The 15,040-nt window shown below is 41.8% G+C and overlaps 1 protein-coding gene across 3 annotated transcripts in view; it reads right to left on the reverse strand.

The window, feature by feature from the left end:
- Positions 1–2,095: 2,095 nt before the first annotated feature.
- The window catches only part of SPOCD1 (SPOC domain containing 1), a 101,072-nt gene continuing 88,127 nt past the window's right edge, over positions 2,096–15,040 (reverse strand). For all 3 annotated transcript variants that reach the window (XM_083173704.1, XM_083173702.1, XM_083173703.1), the window contains 2 exons: positions 8,419–8,605; positions 2,096–2,797 (listed from right to left, as the gene is read on the reverse strand). In XM_083173704.1, the coding sequence (XP_083029830.1) occupies positions 2,292–2,797; positions 8,419–8,605 (693 nt within the window). In that variant the 3' untranslated portion in view covers positions 2,096–2,291. The remainder of the gene's footprint in view (positions 2,798–8,418; positions 8,606–15,040) is intronic.

Here is a 15,040-nt window from a genome sequence, read left to right on the forward strand (position 1 = left end):
ACTATGCGCATGTGTATTGAGCACCGTGCATATAAATGAGCCGCTCATTACAGCCCCAGGGACTGCCCGGATCCCAAATGGACCCCACCCCGCTGCCCTGCATCCATCACCAGCCACATGGAGGGACCTGAAGTGCTGTGTCCATGCCATGATGCCGGACCCCGCTGCCCGGATCCCCCACGTAGGTAAGTGTCAGGGGAGGGGGTGGGTGCAGTGCAGGTACCCTTCCAGGAAAGGTACCAGGGGAGGGGGAATTAGTGTGGGATTTTTAAATATCGTTTAAGAGGCATTCCCACTGCCTTAAAAACGGTATTTAAACGTGTAGGACTCTGCTTTTAAAACGGGTTGAAATACCGGTTAACTTTAACCGGTATTTCAACTCTGGCGCTTTCCCACTGCAGCCTTAAATGGTAAATTGTGGGGAAAAAACAGCAATATACCGTTTAAGAGCTGCAGTGGGAAAGGGGCATGAGTTATATGGCCTGTTTGCTCGGTGGTATCTGGTAGAAAGGGATCAAATGCACATGTTCCATTCCTGGGATTCAAAGCAGGTACAGGAGGTAAAGCCTGAGGCTACAACCCTTTGCTATCTGTGGTAATTACTGCTGCTTCTGATCACCCCCATTACATGACTGTAAAATCATCTATTGGCAGACACAAGAAAAAATAAAAACTACAGTATAATTATAAAAGAAAACATTGTTAAATAATATAGTACATACTATGCTAAAATAACAGGAACACACTTACCTATCTGCACTGAAGAAATGGAATTTCACAATGTAAAATAATATATATATTATTTGGGGGGGGGGGGGGGGGTAGGGGGTGCTTTTAATTGTTTCTCTAAAGCTAACGTAGATCCCTCCAACAGTATCTTGTAGGTAATTGTGTATCCTAACTTCTGCATAACACATTCACCTTTTGTTGGATGTTAATTAGCCCTATTGATTAGTGGCTATAACTACGTACATGACCAATAGACAATAAAGAACCATTTACACATTACAACATAGGTTCCCAAACACGGTCCTCGAGGCACCCCAACGGTCCAGGTATTAAGTATATCCATGCTTCGCCACAGGTGACTTAATTGTTAACTCAGTCAGTCTGATTTAACCATCTGTGCTGAGCCATGGATATACCTAAAACCTGGACCGTTGGGGTGCCTTGAGGACCGCGTTTGGGAACCTCTGCATTACAAGCTACATAAAAGGACTATGGACCGACCTGCCTTGTTGGGATGGTACTTGTGGGGCTCACCAAAAGTGGTTTTAAATCCAGCAGCTGCTATAGACAGGATAGTTAGTCCTGTATTAACAAGGAGTATCAAAAAAGAAGAACTAGCAGAACGAATTGGTATAAAAATACAACTAAACGACTGGATTGTCTTTACATGAAATACTGTTATTTTTAATAAATGGCTTTAAAAATGTAACAATAAAAGCATGTAAAAATAACAGGTAGCAAGTATATGGTATAATACCCATTGAGTGTAATTGCCTGAAGAGTCCGTTCCTATATAGGCCCAATAAATAATAAGTCGTTATAGTTACCAGCCCATTTTTACTGGCAGGCGTTCTGATTTCAACAATTTGCCACTAGTAACTTGAAATCATGGTATCCACTCCTTCTGGTTAAATATTTTTCAAGGACCACAAACGACTCAGGCACCACACCCATCCTACCGTGGCCCCAGTGGACATTCTGTGAATCTTAGGCCGACCACATGAAGTACTAACGGATCAGGACGCCATAAATTCAGACAATTGGGATTTTACAAATACAGGACTGAATGATATGACCAAGTAAAACTAAAATGTAATTTTAGTGTCTCCAGAAAATTATACCTCTGCAAAGCAGCCATATTCCACGCAAGAAGTTTGCTTTGCCTCATTAGGCTATGCCATTTCAATGGTGGGAAACTAGGCTATTTTCTTTTTTAAATTAGAATTACAGTAGGTTCTAATGTTGAAGAAACTCATTCACATAATTTCAATCTGATCTTTTCTTGTGAAATATTTTTATTACATTTTCTAAGCAAAACAAGTATAAAATCTAAAAAACAAACATGAACATTAATTACAGTGACTTTTTTTAACAGTTATCGGGATACAGAAAGGTTTTTGTCTTAAAACATTGCAGAAAAATAAGTGCTTAAAAACAGTTACATGCTCTTTAAGCTAAAAGCTATACTTACAAATCTAAATTCTAAAACTCTTCAAAATAAATGTACAACACAAAAACATAAACAAAGTAAAATATTTGAAGTGTTTTTTGTTATTATGATTTTAGAATGTAGGAGGCCAAAAACTGGGTTGACCATACATGGCTGATGGATCAGGCATGGCTCCTGGAGTATTGTCATAAGGGAGAGGAGGCTGCACACTGGGGGTCATATTATAAACTGGCCACATGGGGCTTGTTGCTGTCAAGGGATTAGGCTGGTTATCAGTTGGCAAATTAATATCGTTGTTGTTATTCTGTGTTGCTATCCCCTGAAGAGTGTTGACCAACATACAGAGACTACCAATCAGATCTGGCATAGACACTTCCTGAGCTACAGAGTCTTGCTCCTTGGGGGGAAGCCAAATAGGTGGCAGCCCCTGTTCCATCATATGAAGGTCTTCTTTCTCCACATCATCTATGATGTATGAAAAGATGTCATCAGGGACATCCATGATCTCCTCTTTATCTATCCTACTTGTTTTTGGATAGGATGTCCAGGATGGGTGAATGGATGGGTGGGTGGGAAGAAGGAGGCCTAGCAACAGCTTGGGATGGTCATCATCAAGACCTGTGGAAAGCATTGTGTATATCAATTAATAATAGCAAGGATCAAAGGAAGTAACAAAAAACAATTATTATTTATTGCCTTTTAATTTACAATTCCAATACATTCCTGTAAAATAAATGTTGGCAAACATTATCAACAATTCAATAGGATCTCCAAGTGGTCCATTAGAAGCTGGGGTTCAGTATGAATTACCAACAATTGAATTACCGACAATCAAATCATCGTAACTGTTATATCCTGACACGTACATAATACCAACAGTTAAAATGACGCCACACAATATAGCAACAAGTTCATAATGCCGAACATATTAAAATGCCGGCATAGTTGTAATGTTGACATGGACACCATATTAGTTTACTGCTGCACTTGCCATGCTTTGAGCACGGTGCCTCTCTGCACTCGGCACACTACAGGTTGAGTATCCCTTATCCAAAATGCTCAGGACCAGGAGAATTTTGGATAACGGATTATTCCGTATTTCGGAATATTTTAATATTTCAATGATGTATTTTGAAGTATCTTGCATTTATGCTGTATAAACACATAATATACACATAGGTTAGACGGGAGTGGTCCACTGCACAAGACTGGGGATTTGCGTAATAATGGCAAATAGGAGATGTGGCCCCCTCTTAGTTAATCAACCACTACTGTATCCAGTAGTTTAATCGGTATTTTAGGGGTGTGCTACCACGGACAAAAGGTAAGGACTGTATTACAGGAGAGAAAGAATAGCTTGTCTTATGGTGGTGCACCATTTATAATAAATGAAACATAAAAATTAGCTTTTATTATTATAGGTTAAAAGTCTGCGAAATATGACGAACAAAACATATAACATAAATACAAGTGAGACACAAGTGTGGTTAAAATGGCTCGTGCGGCTTCTCACTCCACTGTTCTTAATCTATACAATCACTGACACAGTTAAGATTCCCTCTATTGTCCAAATGGATCTACTGGGGACTGCGTTTATATTTAATTCAATTGTGAAACTGTAACAGTAACCATGCACATCTACTGGATTATTGTGTCTTATGTACACGAATAGATACTTAATCACTTCTATCTCTAAATGGTAAGATGTGCTGTCTCTCAGCACTGCGAGTGGCAGGTATAACACAGGTATTATGCAGGGTGGCTCTGTGCCTACAAACTGCAGTTCCTTGCTACTGCGCCTCGCCGGAGTGATGGCAACGGTTACTGTTAAACTAACAGCGTCTCTTGGTGGCGTTACCGCTACCGCTAGTTGCAGACTCTCCCCGTGGGGACGAGTTCTTGCACAGCCGGCTACCCGTGTACCCGATGGCATGCGATGCGACGCGATTTTGACCCCCTATACGATCAAAAATCACAAATAAACGCGTCCCTTCGCGGGCTTCACAGGTATCCGCGTGCGCTCGCCACACTTCGGGCTCGATGGCGCGCTGCGCTCGCCACACTATTCTATTCTCAACTCCACGCCGACGTGGATAGTGGGGGTATGAAAAGGTCGTAGGACGCGTACCGCCGCCCCTCGCGGGCTCGCTGCGCTCGCCACGCTTCGGGTTCATGTTCATAGTGGGGGGGTGGCGTGGGGGTGCATTTAACATTGTAAGCACCCATTAGGGTGCTTAACATTGTATAAGCACCCATTAGGGTGCTTATACAATGTTTAATCGCATCGCATCGTATGGCATTGTATGCCATGTACAATGGCATACAATTTCAAAATTGTATGCCATCGTGCACTATCGTACGATATCGCGTCGCATCGCATACCATCGCATGCGTTATGGTATGCGATGCGATGGGCGCCGCCAAAATACACAAGTACCTGAAAAAGTAATATTTTGCGAAGAAATCATGAAAAACTGTATTCAGAATTATTTGTGTTGATATTTTCACTGTTGGCATTGTGGTTTGTTTGTGTTTTGTACCGTAGTCTCCCAAATCTGAAAACTAGATATTTTGAAATCCATCTTTTTTTTTACCATAACTGAGATAGTGATACCTCTGCTTTCGATGGTTCAATGTACACAAATTTTGTTTCATGCACAAAATTATTAAGAATATAGATATATAGATATATATATATATATTATGACCTTTAAGCTGTGTATATGACACATAAATGCATTTCATGTTTAGACTTGGGTCTAATATATCTCAATATGATATGTAAATATTTAAAAATACCAAAAAAATTCAGTATTCAAAATCAAAAGTATTTCACATATGGGAGACTCATTGTGTGTAAAATAACACCAATAGAACTCTAGTACAACTTTTTATTTCCTAAAGCATGTAGGAAAATTAAAGGGGTCAAGCTGTAAAATAATGAGCATTGTAGAACATTGTGATCCTTTATTCGTTTTGAATTCAGAATTAACTTTTCAAGACAAGACTGCAGAAATGCTGAAATACAAAAAAAACTACTGTCAAGTTTACAAGACAAGAAGCCTTATAATGTATTAAAGAGACAGCAAACACTTTATTCTCTGTCTAATTTTGGCCACACATGGGCCTATGACGCCACTAATCCTGGGAAAAGGATCATTGGCTACATTGGTCACACCTACTGTTCCTGCAAAATCTGCCTGCTTGGATATATCTGGGCTTCAATGAGGAATGCAACCTCATAAAGGGGGAGATTCTCTAAGCTAAAAATGCACTAAGCCGTGGTAACCCGGCGGGGGGCATCGCCGGAAAAATCTGGCGATGCCCCATAGAAGCCTATGGGCTTCTACCGCATCCCACTGCCGCCCCGCAAAGACCCCCCGCCGCCCCGCACGGACCCCCGCCGCCCTGCATCGCCCCCTCCCCCCTCACCTGTGTCCGGGCAGCACAGAGCTGTGCTGCCCGGACCTGTGACCTCCTCCCTGCACTGATCCTCTTTTGGGTGCAGGGAGGAGGAGAGCCCGGTGTGGGAGGGAGGGGGGAGCCGCCAGGACCTGCTGGGACCCGGCAACTCTCACCGCAAAGGACAGCTCTTAACGCAAGAGCTGTCCTTTGCTATAATTATCGCATATGTTAGAACATATGCGATAATTATAATTGCGAAGGGGGCGGAGATTGTTAGAGAATCTCCCCCAAAATACATACAGTATACATACATTTACTGTATACAGCTAATTGTTGTCATATTCCCATTGTATCTGCCAAAATGGGTGACAATAATACAATATAATGTGGTGTGTGTGTGTTAAGCTTAACATTTCCCCTGTAAAACCAATTTAGAGATACTGAAATTAGTATATAAAAAAATAGCATTTCACTAATGGTAATATGCACAGCAGCTGCATTTCTTTATATCAGCAGGATCTCACTCAAAAACGTTCACTACACCAGAGGGTACTGAGCTCTTTTGAGCGAATCAGGGTGCAAATCAGACAGGTGAAGGGTGCAAGAAGAGAGCACCACTGTTCCTGAGATACATCCATGTAACTACTTACTGTGTCAAACAATGGGGCCAATACAATTATGTTTGAGTGCAAATTAATTTTGTAATCCAACTAGAAGCTTGCACTAAACCAGTCAGAGAAAATTATTTCCTTTCACTGAGGGTGAGAGATGCTAGGGAAAATCTTAATTTTACAGTTAAAATGTCGCAACTCTGTGCAGAACCCCTTGGACACCCCCTCTTAATGACTAATTAGGAATTTAGACGTTTTCAATTAGCTTAATGGAGCATATAATTACACATCATTTTTGGGAGCAAATTTAAATAGCCTCAAATTACCCCAATATCAACTTTTTCATTAGATTATGCACCATAAATATAGTCAAAGCATTTATTGAAGCCCAAAATTATTGTTTTTGATCATTTTATTACTTTAAAATGGTCACAAATTACCCCCATAGCAACCTTTTCATAATAAATTATTGAAATTCCTTTTGTTCAACCACTTCAACCCACAGCACTTCAGTTGCATCTTCATTGGTTAATTTTAAATCAATTGCGGTGGTTCATAGATCCCAAATTATGAAAATGGAGTCCATGTCTCAATATATATGGACCTACTGTGAATAAATATATGCCTATATGTATGCCTGGGAGATATACAGTAGTACAATAAAAAGAAATGTAAGGTTAAGTGAAGGTACAAAGCATCCATTAAACACAGAGATCAATGACTGATCAGTTTGTGCTTCAGTCAATACACAGTGAAATAACTTAGCACAGACATGACTGAAATGCCACTTTTAGTAGGAATTCCTCTGCATTAACTAAAGGTGGCCATACACATGCAGATTTATCTTTTGGCTGGTTGGAACAAAAAATGGTTATGGATGAGAGCAAATGACAGTGGAATCGGGACATCTGTCAGAATGAACTTAGGTCTACAGTCATTAGGTCGACCCCACTAGGTCGACTGGCAGGAAGGTCGACCTGACTTAAGGTCGACATGGGCCGAGGTCGACATGACTTAAGGTCGAATTTGCATAAAGGTCGACATGAGGACGGTCGACTGGTCATAAGGTCGACATGGGTTTTTCACTGTTTTTTTATCCGAATGTCGACACATTCGACATGGACACAGTTGGCAATGAGAATTGGACCCTCGCATCGCTCGCTTCGGGCACGGTGCCTCGCTGCGCTCGGCACACTATTTTATTCTCCCACCACGCCCTAGTGGATGGTAGGGCATGAAATACCGCCTGTCGGCACATGTCGGCTCAAAAAACAGTGAAAAACCCATGTCGACCTTATGACCAGTCGACCTTCCTCATGTCGACCTTTATGCAAATTTGACCTTAAGTCATGTCGACCTTGGCCCATGTCGACCTTAAGTCAGGTCAACCTTCCTGCCAGTCGACCTAGTGGGGTCGACCTAATGACTGTAGACCTAAGTTCATTCTAATAGATGACCGCTTCACATGACAGCTGACCATTTGCTTGGAAATGCTGCAAAACTGACAAACTGTCACTCATCCTTAACCATGTTTTTGTTCCAACCAGCGAGATCTGAAGATAAATCTTACTAGTGTATGGGCACCTTTAGGATTACTGCTAGTGAGGGCCAATTCATCTGGTAAAGGACTCTTACCAATCCTTGGGAAAATAGAGCTGTTATGAAAACTAACAGAATATAAAGAGAACCACCCTCCCAACACTCCCAAAAAAGGTGCAAAAATCAATTGACTTTTAGATGACAGAATTCCTAGCAAGTTTTCAGCTGACAAAATATGTAATACCCCTTTCACATCAATTACCGGGTTCATGCTGGTTATACCCGGTAATTGGTGCGATGTGAAAGGGGTTGCTGGTTACAGGTAACTGGTAGCAACATGGCAATACGAAGCGGATAAAATGAAGGGTTCTTAACGGTACGTTGCCGTGCAGTGTGAACGGGTTAATCGGGTCGAGCGACCCTTTCCCGTTGGAGGAGGCAGCACTTGGAGCAGCGCTAGCTCTAAGTGCTGCCTCCCCCCCCCCCCCCCCCCGATGACGTTCCGACGCTCTGCTGCAACTCCACATGATGGCAGCGAACCAGCAATATCTGGACAGACCGCACATGCAGGGTCGCACCGGGACTGAACCGTTTCAAAGTCCCGTGCGACCCTGCATCTGCAGTCTGAAAGAGGTAAAAGAAGACACAAGGATGACGCAGGTTTCATTTTTTGATCGTTCCTACCTGGCCCTCCCAATGGGTGTAGTCTGGGAGGTATTGGCTGGCATGCAGCCAGCGGAATAACAAAGGCTTCCATGTTGTCTGCACTCACTATTCCGTATTTCAGTTTGCGGTTCAGGTAGGAATAAAGCCGGCTACAGAACACGGAATCACTGGAGGTCTGGGGACAGAAGCGGAGCAGGCACATATCCTGTGTGGACACAATCACGCACACACTATATATATTACTACTGCATAAAGTAGAAAATGTGACTTGGCTAAGATGATACTATAAGCATTAAGCACCCATGTATGAAAACAATATACTAGAGAATGGTTATGGTTGACAATCTAAAGGTTGACACAAAATCTTTGAAATAGATCGACATAGACAAAAAATTTGACATGAAAAGATCCACATGGATGGTAAATTATTTAGAAAAAAGTGTGTCTCCCATTGCCAAGTCAACCTTTTGATTGTGTCGATCTTTGTGTATGTCGAACATATGGGGCGAAATGTAATAGGGTGAGATGATTTTAAACATGTGCGATTTTTGGATAAAAACTGACAAATTTGCACATTTTCTGAAAATTGCACATGTAATAGGATGCCAATTGTGGTAAAAATCGCACTTTTTGCTGCGAAATTCGCACATTGTGACCTGTCGGTTGTTTGACACACTTCAATATGCATCCAGATTACCATTATAAAGTATACAGCTCGCAAATGTAATAGGGTGCAATGTTTGGTAAACGATACCAAAAATCGCAAAAACAAAAATACCAAGTTCAGGCTGCCGAGTTTGACAGAACCATGCACAGATCAGTGAGATCTGTGCTTAGTTCTGTCCAAAAAATGTTGTGATTTTCAGACGAAAAGCACAAATGTCACATGTGTGATTTAGGGCCTTATTCTAGTTCACTCTTTCGGACAAAATCCTTCTTAAGGCCCATATATACACACTATTCACCTGAAAATCGGTCAAAACAGCAGTTATGAGCGATTTTCCGCTGTGTGTATGCCTCCCAGATTGCAGACTAGCGATGATGCGCGCTCCTGCATCATCGCTGTCAAAGTCTCTCATCTGCTGGTTTTACCAGCATGCCAGAGATGATGGCTGGTTTATTTAGCCATCATCTCTGTGTGTGTACGGGCTGCCGGGCTGAAAGATTATCCACTTTCAGCCCCGCCGCCTCCCCCTGCTGCGCTCGCCACACTATATAAATTTGCCTCCACGCCGTAGTAGAGGATATGAAGAGGTATTAAATCGCATGCGATATCGCATGCAAAATCGCATTTCTCCGAATATACGCCGCCCAGCGATCAGTTCTGAATCAGGCCCCAAAAACAGAAATGCACTGAAATAAATTAGCCCCTGCTCCCACGCTTGGAATTCAAACCCATCCCATTATGTAAATAGCCTTTTATATGAAAGATTTTCAGCAAAGTCTTTCGCCTCCTGAACATCTCTTGCTCTTTTGGGAAAGTAGCTCAGTGTGTACGCACTATTTTGGTGACAGATATATGTATCAAAGATTTTGGCAAAGTCTTTTTTTTTTAAATGAAAATCTTCAAGTGTGTATGGGCCTTTAGATGGAAAAAAAAACATGTGCACTGCAGGGGGGCAGATGTAACTTGTGCAGAGAGAATTAGATTTGGGTGGGGTTTTACTTCAAAGTGAGATCTATATTGCAGTGTAAAAATAAAGCAGTGCACATGGTTTCATCCAACGGAGAAGGAATTTGCCTGGAGTGAACCAGAATAAGGGCCTAGATGCACTAAGCTTCAAAAGTTATAAAATGGAGATTATAAACAGCCAATCAGCTCCTGACTGACATTTTTCAAACATAGTCTGTGACAGGCCAGGCAGGAGCTGATTGGCTGGCTGTTTATCACTTTCCGCCCTGCAGTGCTCGGTGGCTCGCTACGCTCGCCACGCTATCTAAAATCAACTCCATGCCAACGTGGATAGTGGGGATATGAACTATCCACTATTGGCATGGAGTTAAGTTACTTTATTTTAGATAGTTTGGCGAGCGTACAACCCGGAAGTAGCACAGCGCCATGCTGGCGCCATGAAACTACACAAGAACCCACATGTTTTTTTCCATCTAAGAAGGATTTTGTCAGAAAGAGCGAACTAGAATAAGGCCCTTAGTGCAATTTTTTCAGACGCCTAAAAAATCGCACCTTATTACAATTGGCCCATGGTGTCAATCTATTGATTACTGACCATTACTGACTGACACATTTTAAAAGATCCACAGGTGGAGCTAATTATTTCACTTGATTCTGTGAGGAGACCTGCAAACCATGCACTGTGTGGGGTCCTGCGGACCGACTTTGAGAACCTGTACCCTACAAAATATCGTACTAGCTGAATATTTTAAAAAGTAACCTGAGATGTGAGCAAAGGCAGCGTAAAGAGAAGATTATTGCTGGTTTCTGAAATTACAAGGTTTATATATGGAGCTACTGTACAACACAGTTTTTATGAATTAAGGTTATTTATTAAAAAAAAAATATTAACTGATGCTATAGAATTATAAATGACTAGATACAGCATTGTCTAAATACAACTCCATATGACAAGTTTGGGACAAATTCTGTAATCATATCTCTAAAAATGATTGGCTGTATTCTCTATAAAATGATTTAATACATGTTATTCTAATACTTGAATATGACACACCATCCTAATAGGCCAGTTTTGTAGTGCTTTTAATATAAACCAATAAATTGCCAATTTCATACAATTTATTAGGTCCCATCATGCATCATATTGAGGATTACCAATGTGTGATAGCTGCTGGCAGCTACTGAAGCATGAGCTTTATCTACAATCACAAACTCTCCTAATTGGATCCATAGGCTTTTAAAAAGCTATCAATAGTGTTTCAAGAAAGGCATGACACTAATATTCCTGGCTGACTGCTTTTTATTGACATTTTAACACCTTAGGGCATAGCTGCAACTCCAGTCCTTAATGGCGGATACTAGGATAGATTTAAACCAATGACAGCTCATTTTTAAAAAGTAATGCTGAGAAGCATGCAAAGTGGTTGTAAATGTGGGATGCTGCAGAAGCCAGATATTAATACCTCATGCTAATGCGTATATCTGTATTGCCTTAAACAGGAAGTCACACTGGTCACTGTTTTTCCTTTCACATCCACAGTCATTATCATTGTAAATCCACAAAAAATTCCTAGTGTGCGCAAGCATACATGGCCAATAAAGTTGATTCTGATTCTGATTAAAGACCTGCCTGGAGTGGTCGCATCAGTGCGTGCAAGCTATTAAACTGTAATGTAGACAGGGATAGTATAAGGCAGGCGTGGTCAGACATTTAGAGTCGATGATCGACTTTTGAAGCTGAAATGTCTCGGAAATCTACTAGGGTTACTACCATAGCTGCAATCAGAAATGATGGGGCATACTACAGGGAAGCCACATAAGCAGCTATTTAAGTCTAACCTAAAGTGATACTATTTGGTTTTGGACTGTGGTTTGGATGCAATTTTCTTGGGACTGAAGATCTTGATGGAACGTCTTTTTGACCCTAAGCTATTTAAGATAAATCATAATTTTCACGATGTCGCTACTAGATGATAAAGGTGACCAGATCGCAGACACCCCTACACAGAAGCTGATAGTTCTGGTCTTTAGTAAACATCAAGGGGAGTGGAGTGCTTGTACAAGCAAACTGAGGAGAACCTACTGTAGCTTATCTTAACTTAGATTGCATGGATAGCCACTTAAAAAAAAGAGTTTTAAAACCATTCTTCATTAACCATAGTCACGGCATCTCTATCAAGAATGTCCTAAGAGAATAAATGTAGAAGACGGTGGACCAAACCTTCAATATGCGGCTGTACAATTAAAGCAATAAAAGTGTACAAACGTCACTCTCGTGGCTGTACAATTAGAGCAGCATCAGCAACCTTTCCTAAAAAAATGAGGATAGGAAGCATTGTAGAGTACAAATCAAGATTATTTATAGTGGTATGGACTAATAGAATCCCCATGCCATTTGTCCATTACCAGCAAGAAGATTTTAAATATAATTATAGGTAAACAGTTATGTGGCTTTATGTAGAAATCCTTAATACTATTGATATCAAACAGTCACTAGATGGTGCTGGCACCTTAGAAGACTCTCCCAATCTAAAGTCCTCAGGGGCCAGCTGGACATAGCTTATGTACCTGGACCATTGATTCCAGCCAGAGTGTAGACAGTACAGTCTAGGTCAGGCATGTCCAACGTTGGCCCTCCAGATGTTTTGAAACTACACATCCCAGCATGCTTTGACAGTTTTGCTATTCGAGAATACTAAAACTATTGCAAAGCATGCTGGGATGTGTAGTTTCAAAACATCTGGAGGGCCAACGTTGGACATGCCTGGTCTAGGTCCGTGAGGCTAGCAACTGCAGCTCCAAGTAGCAGACCTCTAGAGATTGCTCATAGGGCATTTTACACCAGCCACTAGTCAAAGTGCAATAAACTGCAGCACAGAGCCAATGTTGGTCGGTATGGAGAGGAACCAACAGAAAGCAGTAGTGAGAAAAAGGGGCCTCCTGACAGAAGACAGTCTGTTAGTAAAGCTAGGCATACAGCTGTCTGACACAGACCTATCTAATGATTGGTAAGACAATACACCCTTAACAAAGGTCCACCTGATGTGTCATGCATGACATCATAACTGGGCTGCACAGCTGATTTAATATAACCGTCAATGACTTCTTTCAGAGATCTGTTCGGTGTGCACACCTGCAGGCGGTCTCACAATATACAGTAGCAGCCATTCATTCAACTGACATTACTTCTGCTGGTATGTACCTAGCTTACCTGAAGTCTATGGGGGAAATTTACTAATAAGGGAGTTCTATTTAGATTGGATGTTGCTATGGGCAACCAATCAGATACTATTATATTCTAGATTAGGTTCTTAATAAATAAGAGAGTAGATTCTGATTGGTTGCCTATAGCAACATCCCATGTGAAATAGAACTCCGGTCTTCCCCCTATGTGTCAGTGGCCAGTCTCCCCAGACTGTAGAACCAGGTAAGGAGACATGTCAGTGCATCAGAAATTGGGAATCAGGCACAGGCCTCTGGGTAACATAAAGGGGAAGCAAAGTAGTAGGCAGCATTTCAGCATGATTCCTGAATTGAAAAAGCCGCCTGTGTGCGGCAAAACCGGTCTTGAGAGGAGCTTTCCCCTAACTATCGGCAGACTGAGGACACAAAGGGTCGATTGGGAGCATATACCCCCGGCAAAAATCCCCCTAGTACACTCTGGTCCAACCCCCGGACATTCACAAGCAGCACAGAGTGTTCCCCCTGCCGACGCTGATACACAGAGGACCGTGATCAGCCAGTCTGCTTCCTACAGCAGCACAAGTCTACACGGAGTTGCGCCCGCCGGAGACTGTGTACTTCAGCCAACAGTCGGCTTGCTGGCCGCTGCAGCAGCTGTAGCTTGCACACCAAGGCAAGGCATACTGGTCAAGTGTGCCCACCCACTCCGCACTACACACTGTACATTTGTGAGACAGTGTCAATCCTCCAGCCAAGCGACCAAGGCACCATCCCCAAACGGTCACCTGCAGCTGTGAGGGATCCACTCCATTTTTTCCAGCATTTGCCCTTGCTGGGAGTATTACAAAAAATATTCGACCAACACAGACTGTATTTGGGATTACCCCCATGGAGTGACTGCTACTACTGTCTCATTTGGTCCAATCCAGGACTTGGTAACTATTTGTTACACATTTATGCTAACGCATTGATATGCCCTTCTTTTAATTGAATAGTGCATGCATGCAATTTATCCAATACCTTTTATCCTTTATTTTATTTTATTCTATGTGTGTTATTTAGTGATTGTTAATTGTGTAATAAATTTATACTGATATACAGGAGGCGCCTACTGGTTCTTGTTTCTGGTATTTCTTGTATTGAGGGCGGCAACCCTCTCCCAGAAGGCAGCCACCTGTGTATAAGCACAATACACCATCCCTAGCGCTCAAGTTTTTCTCTATTTAGCATTTCAGCATGGACCTGTGGGGCAAGAGGAGCTGCATCATTAACATGGATGGGAAGACATTATCACACCCACAGTCTGGTATGCAGGCAGCCTGAGGGTGAGGTAGTCCCAATCAAGCCACACAAACTTTTGAGGGGATAAAGTGCCTCCAAGGCAAACTAACAATGTTGTTTTTGCACTGGTATGAGTGAGGGGATCAACAATACCAGCAGATTAGTGTTTGGGCTAGGCAGAGCCATGGAGAGTAACGTGCGCCATCTTAGGCAGCCAAACCATCATGGTCCTTGATCCATATTCTATTCCGATAGAATTAATTTATACTAAGCGTAGTTTCTATAAATCTTTATTTATACCATCAGATTAATATTACTAGAAGTTTACAAGCTTTTCATCAAAACCCAAAGAGTCCTTTATAGACCAGAAAATATGCAGCACATATTGCTTGCATAATATAATTTTCCTGCTGCACAAATCTAATAATTAGTCAACACAGACATGTGAATGCCCATGTTACATATATGTTTTGTTAAGCTATCTGGGGTGGCAGTCCAGCTCAGACCAGCTAGCAAATGTAATATGATTCATGAACAAAAACA

The sequence above is a fragment of the Crinia signifera genome, chromosome 2 (genome assembly GCF_055691185.1).
Source record: "Crinia signifera chromosome 2, ASM5569118v1, whole genome shotgun sequence".
NCBI classification, from domain to species: Eukaryota; Metazoa; Chordata; class Amphibia; order Anura; family Myobatrachidae; genus Crinia; species Crinia signifera.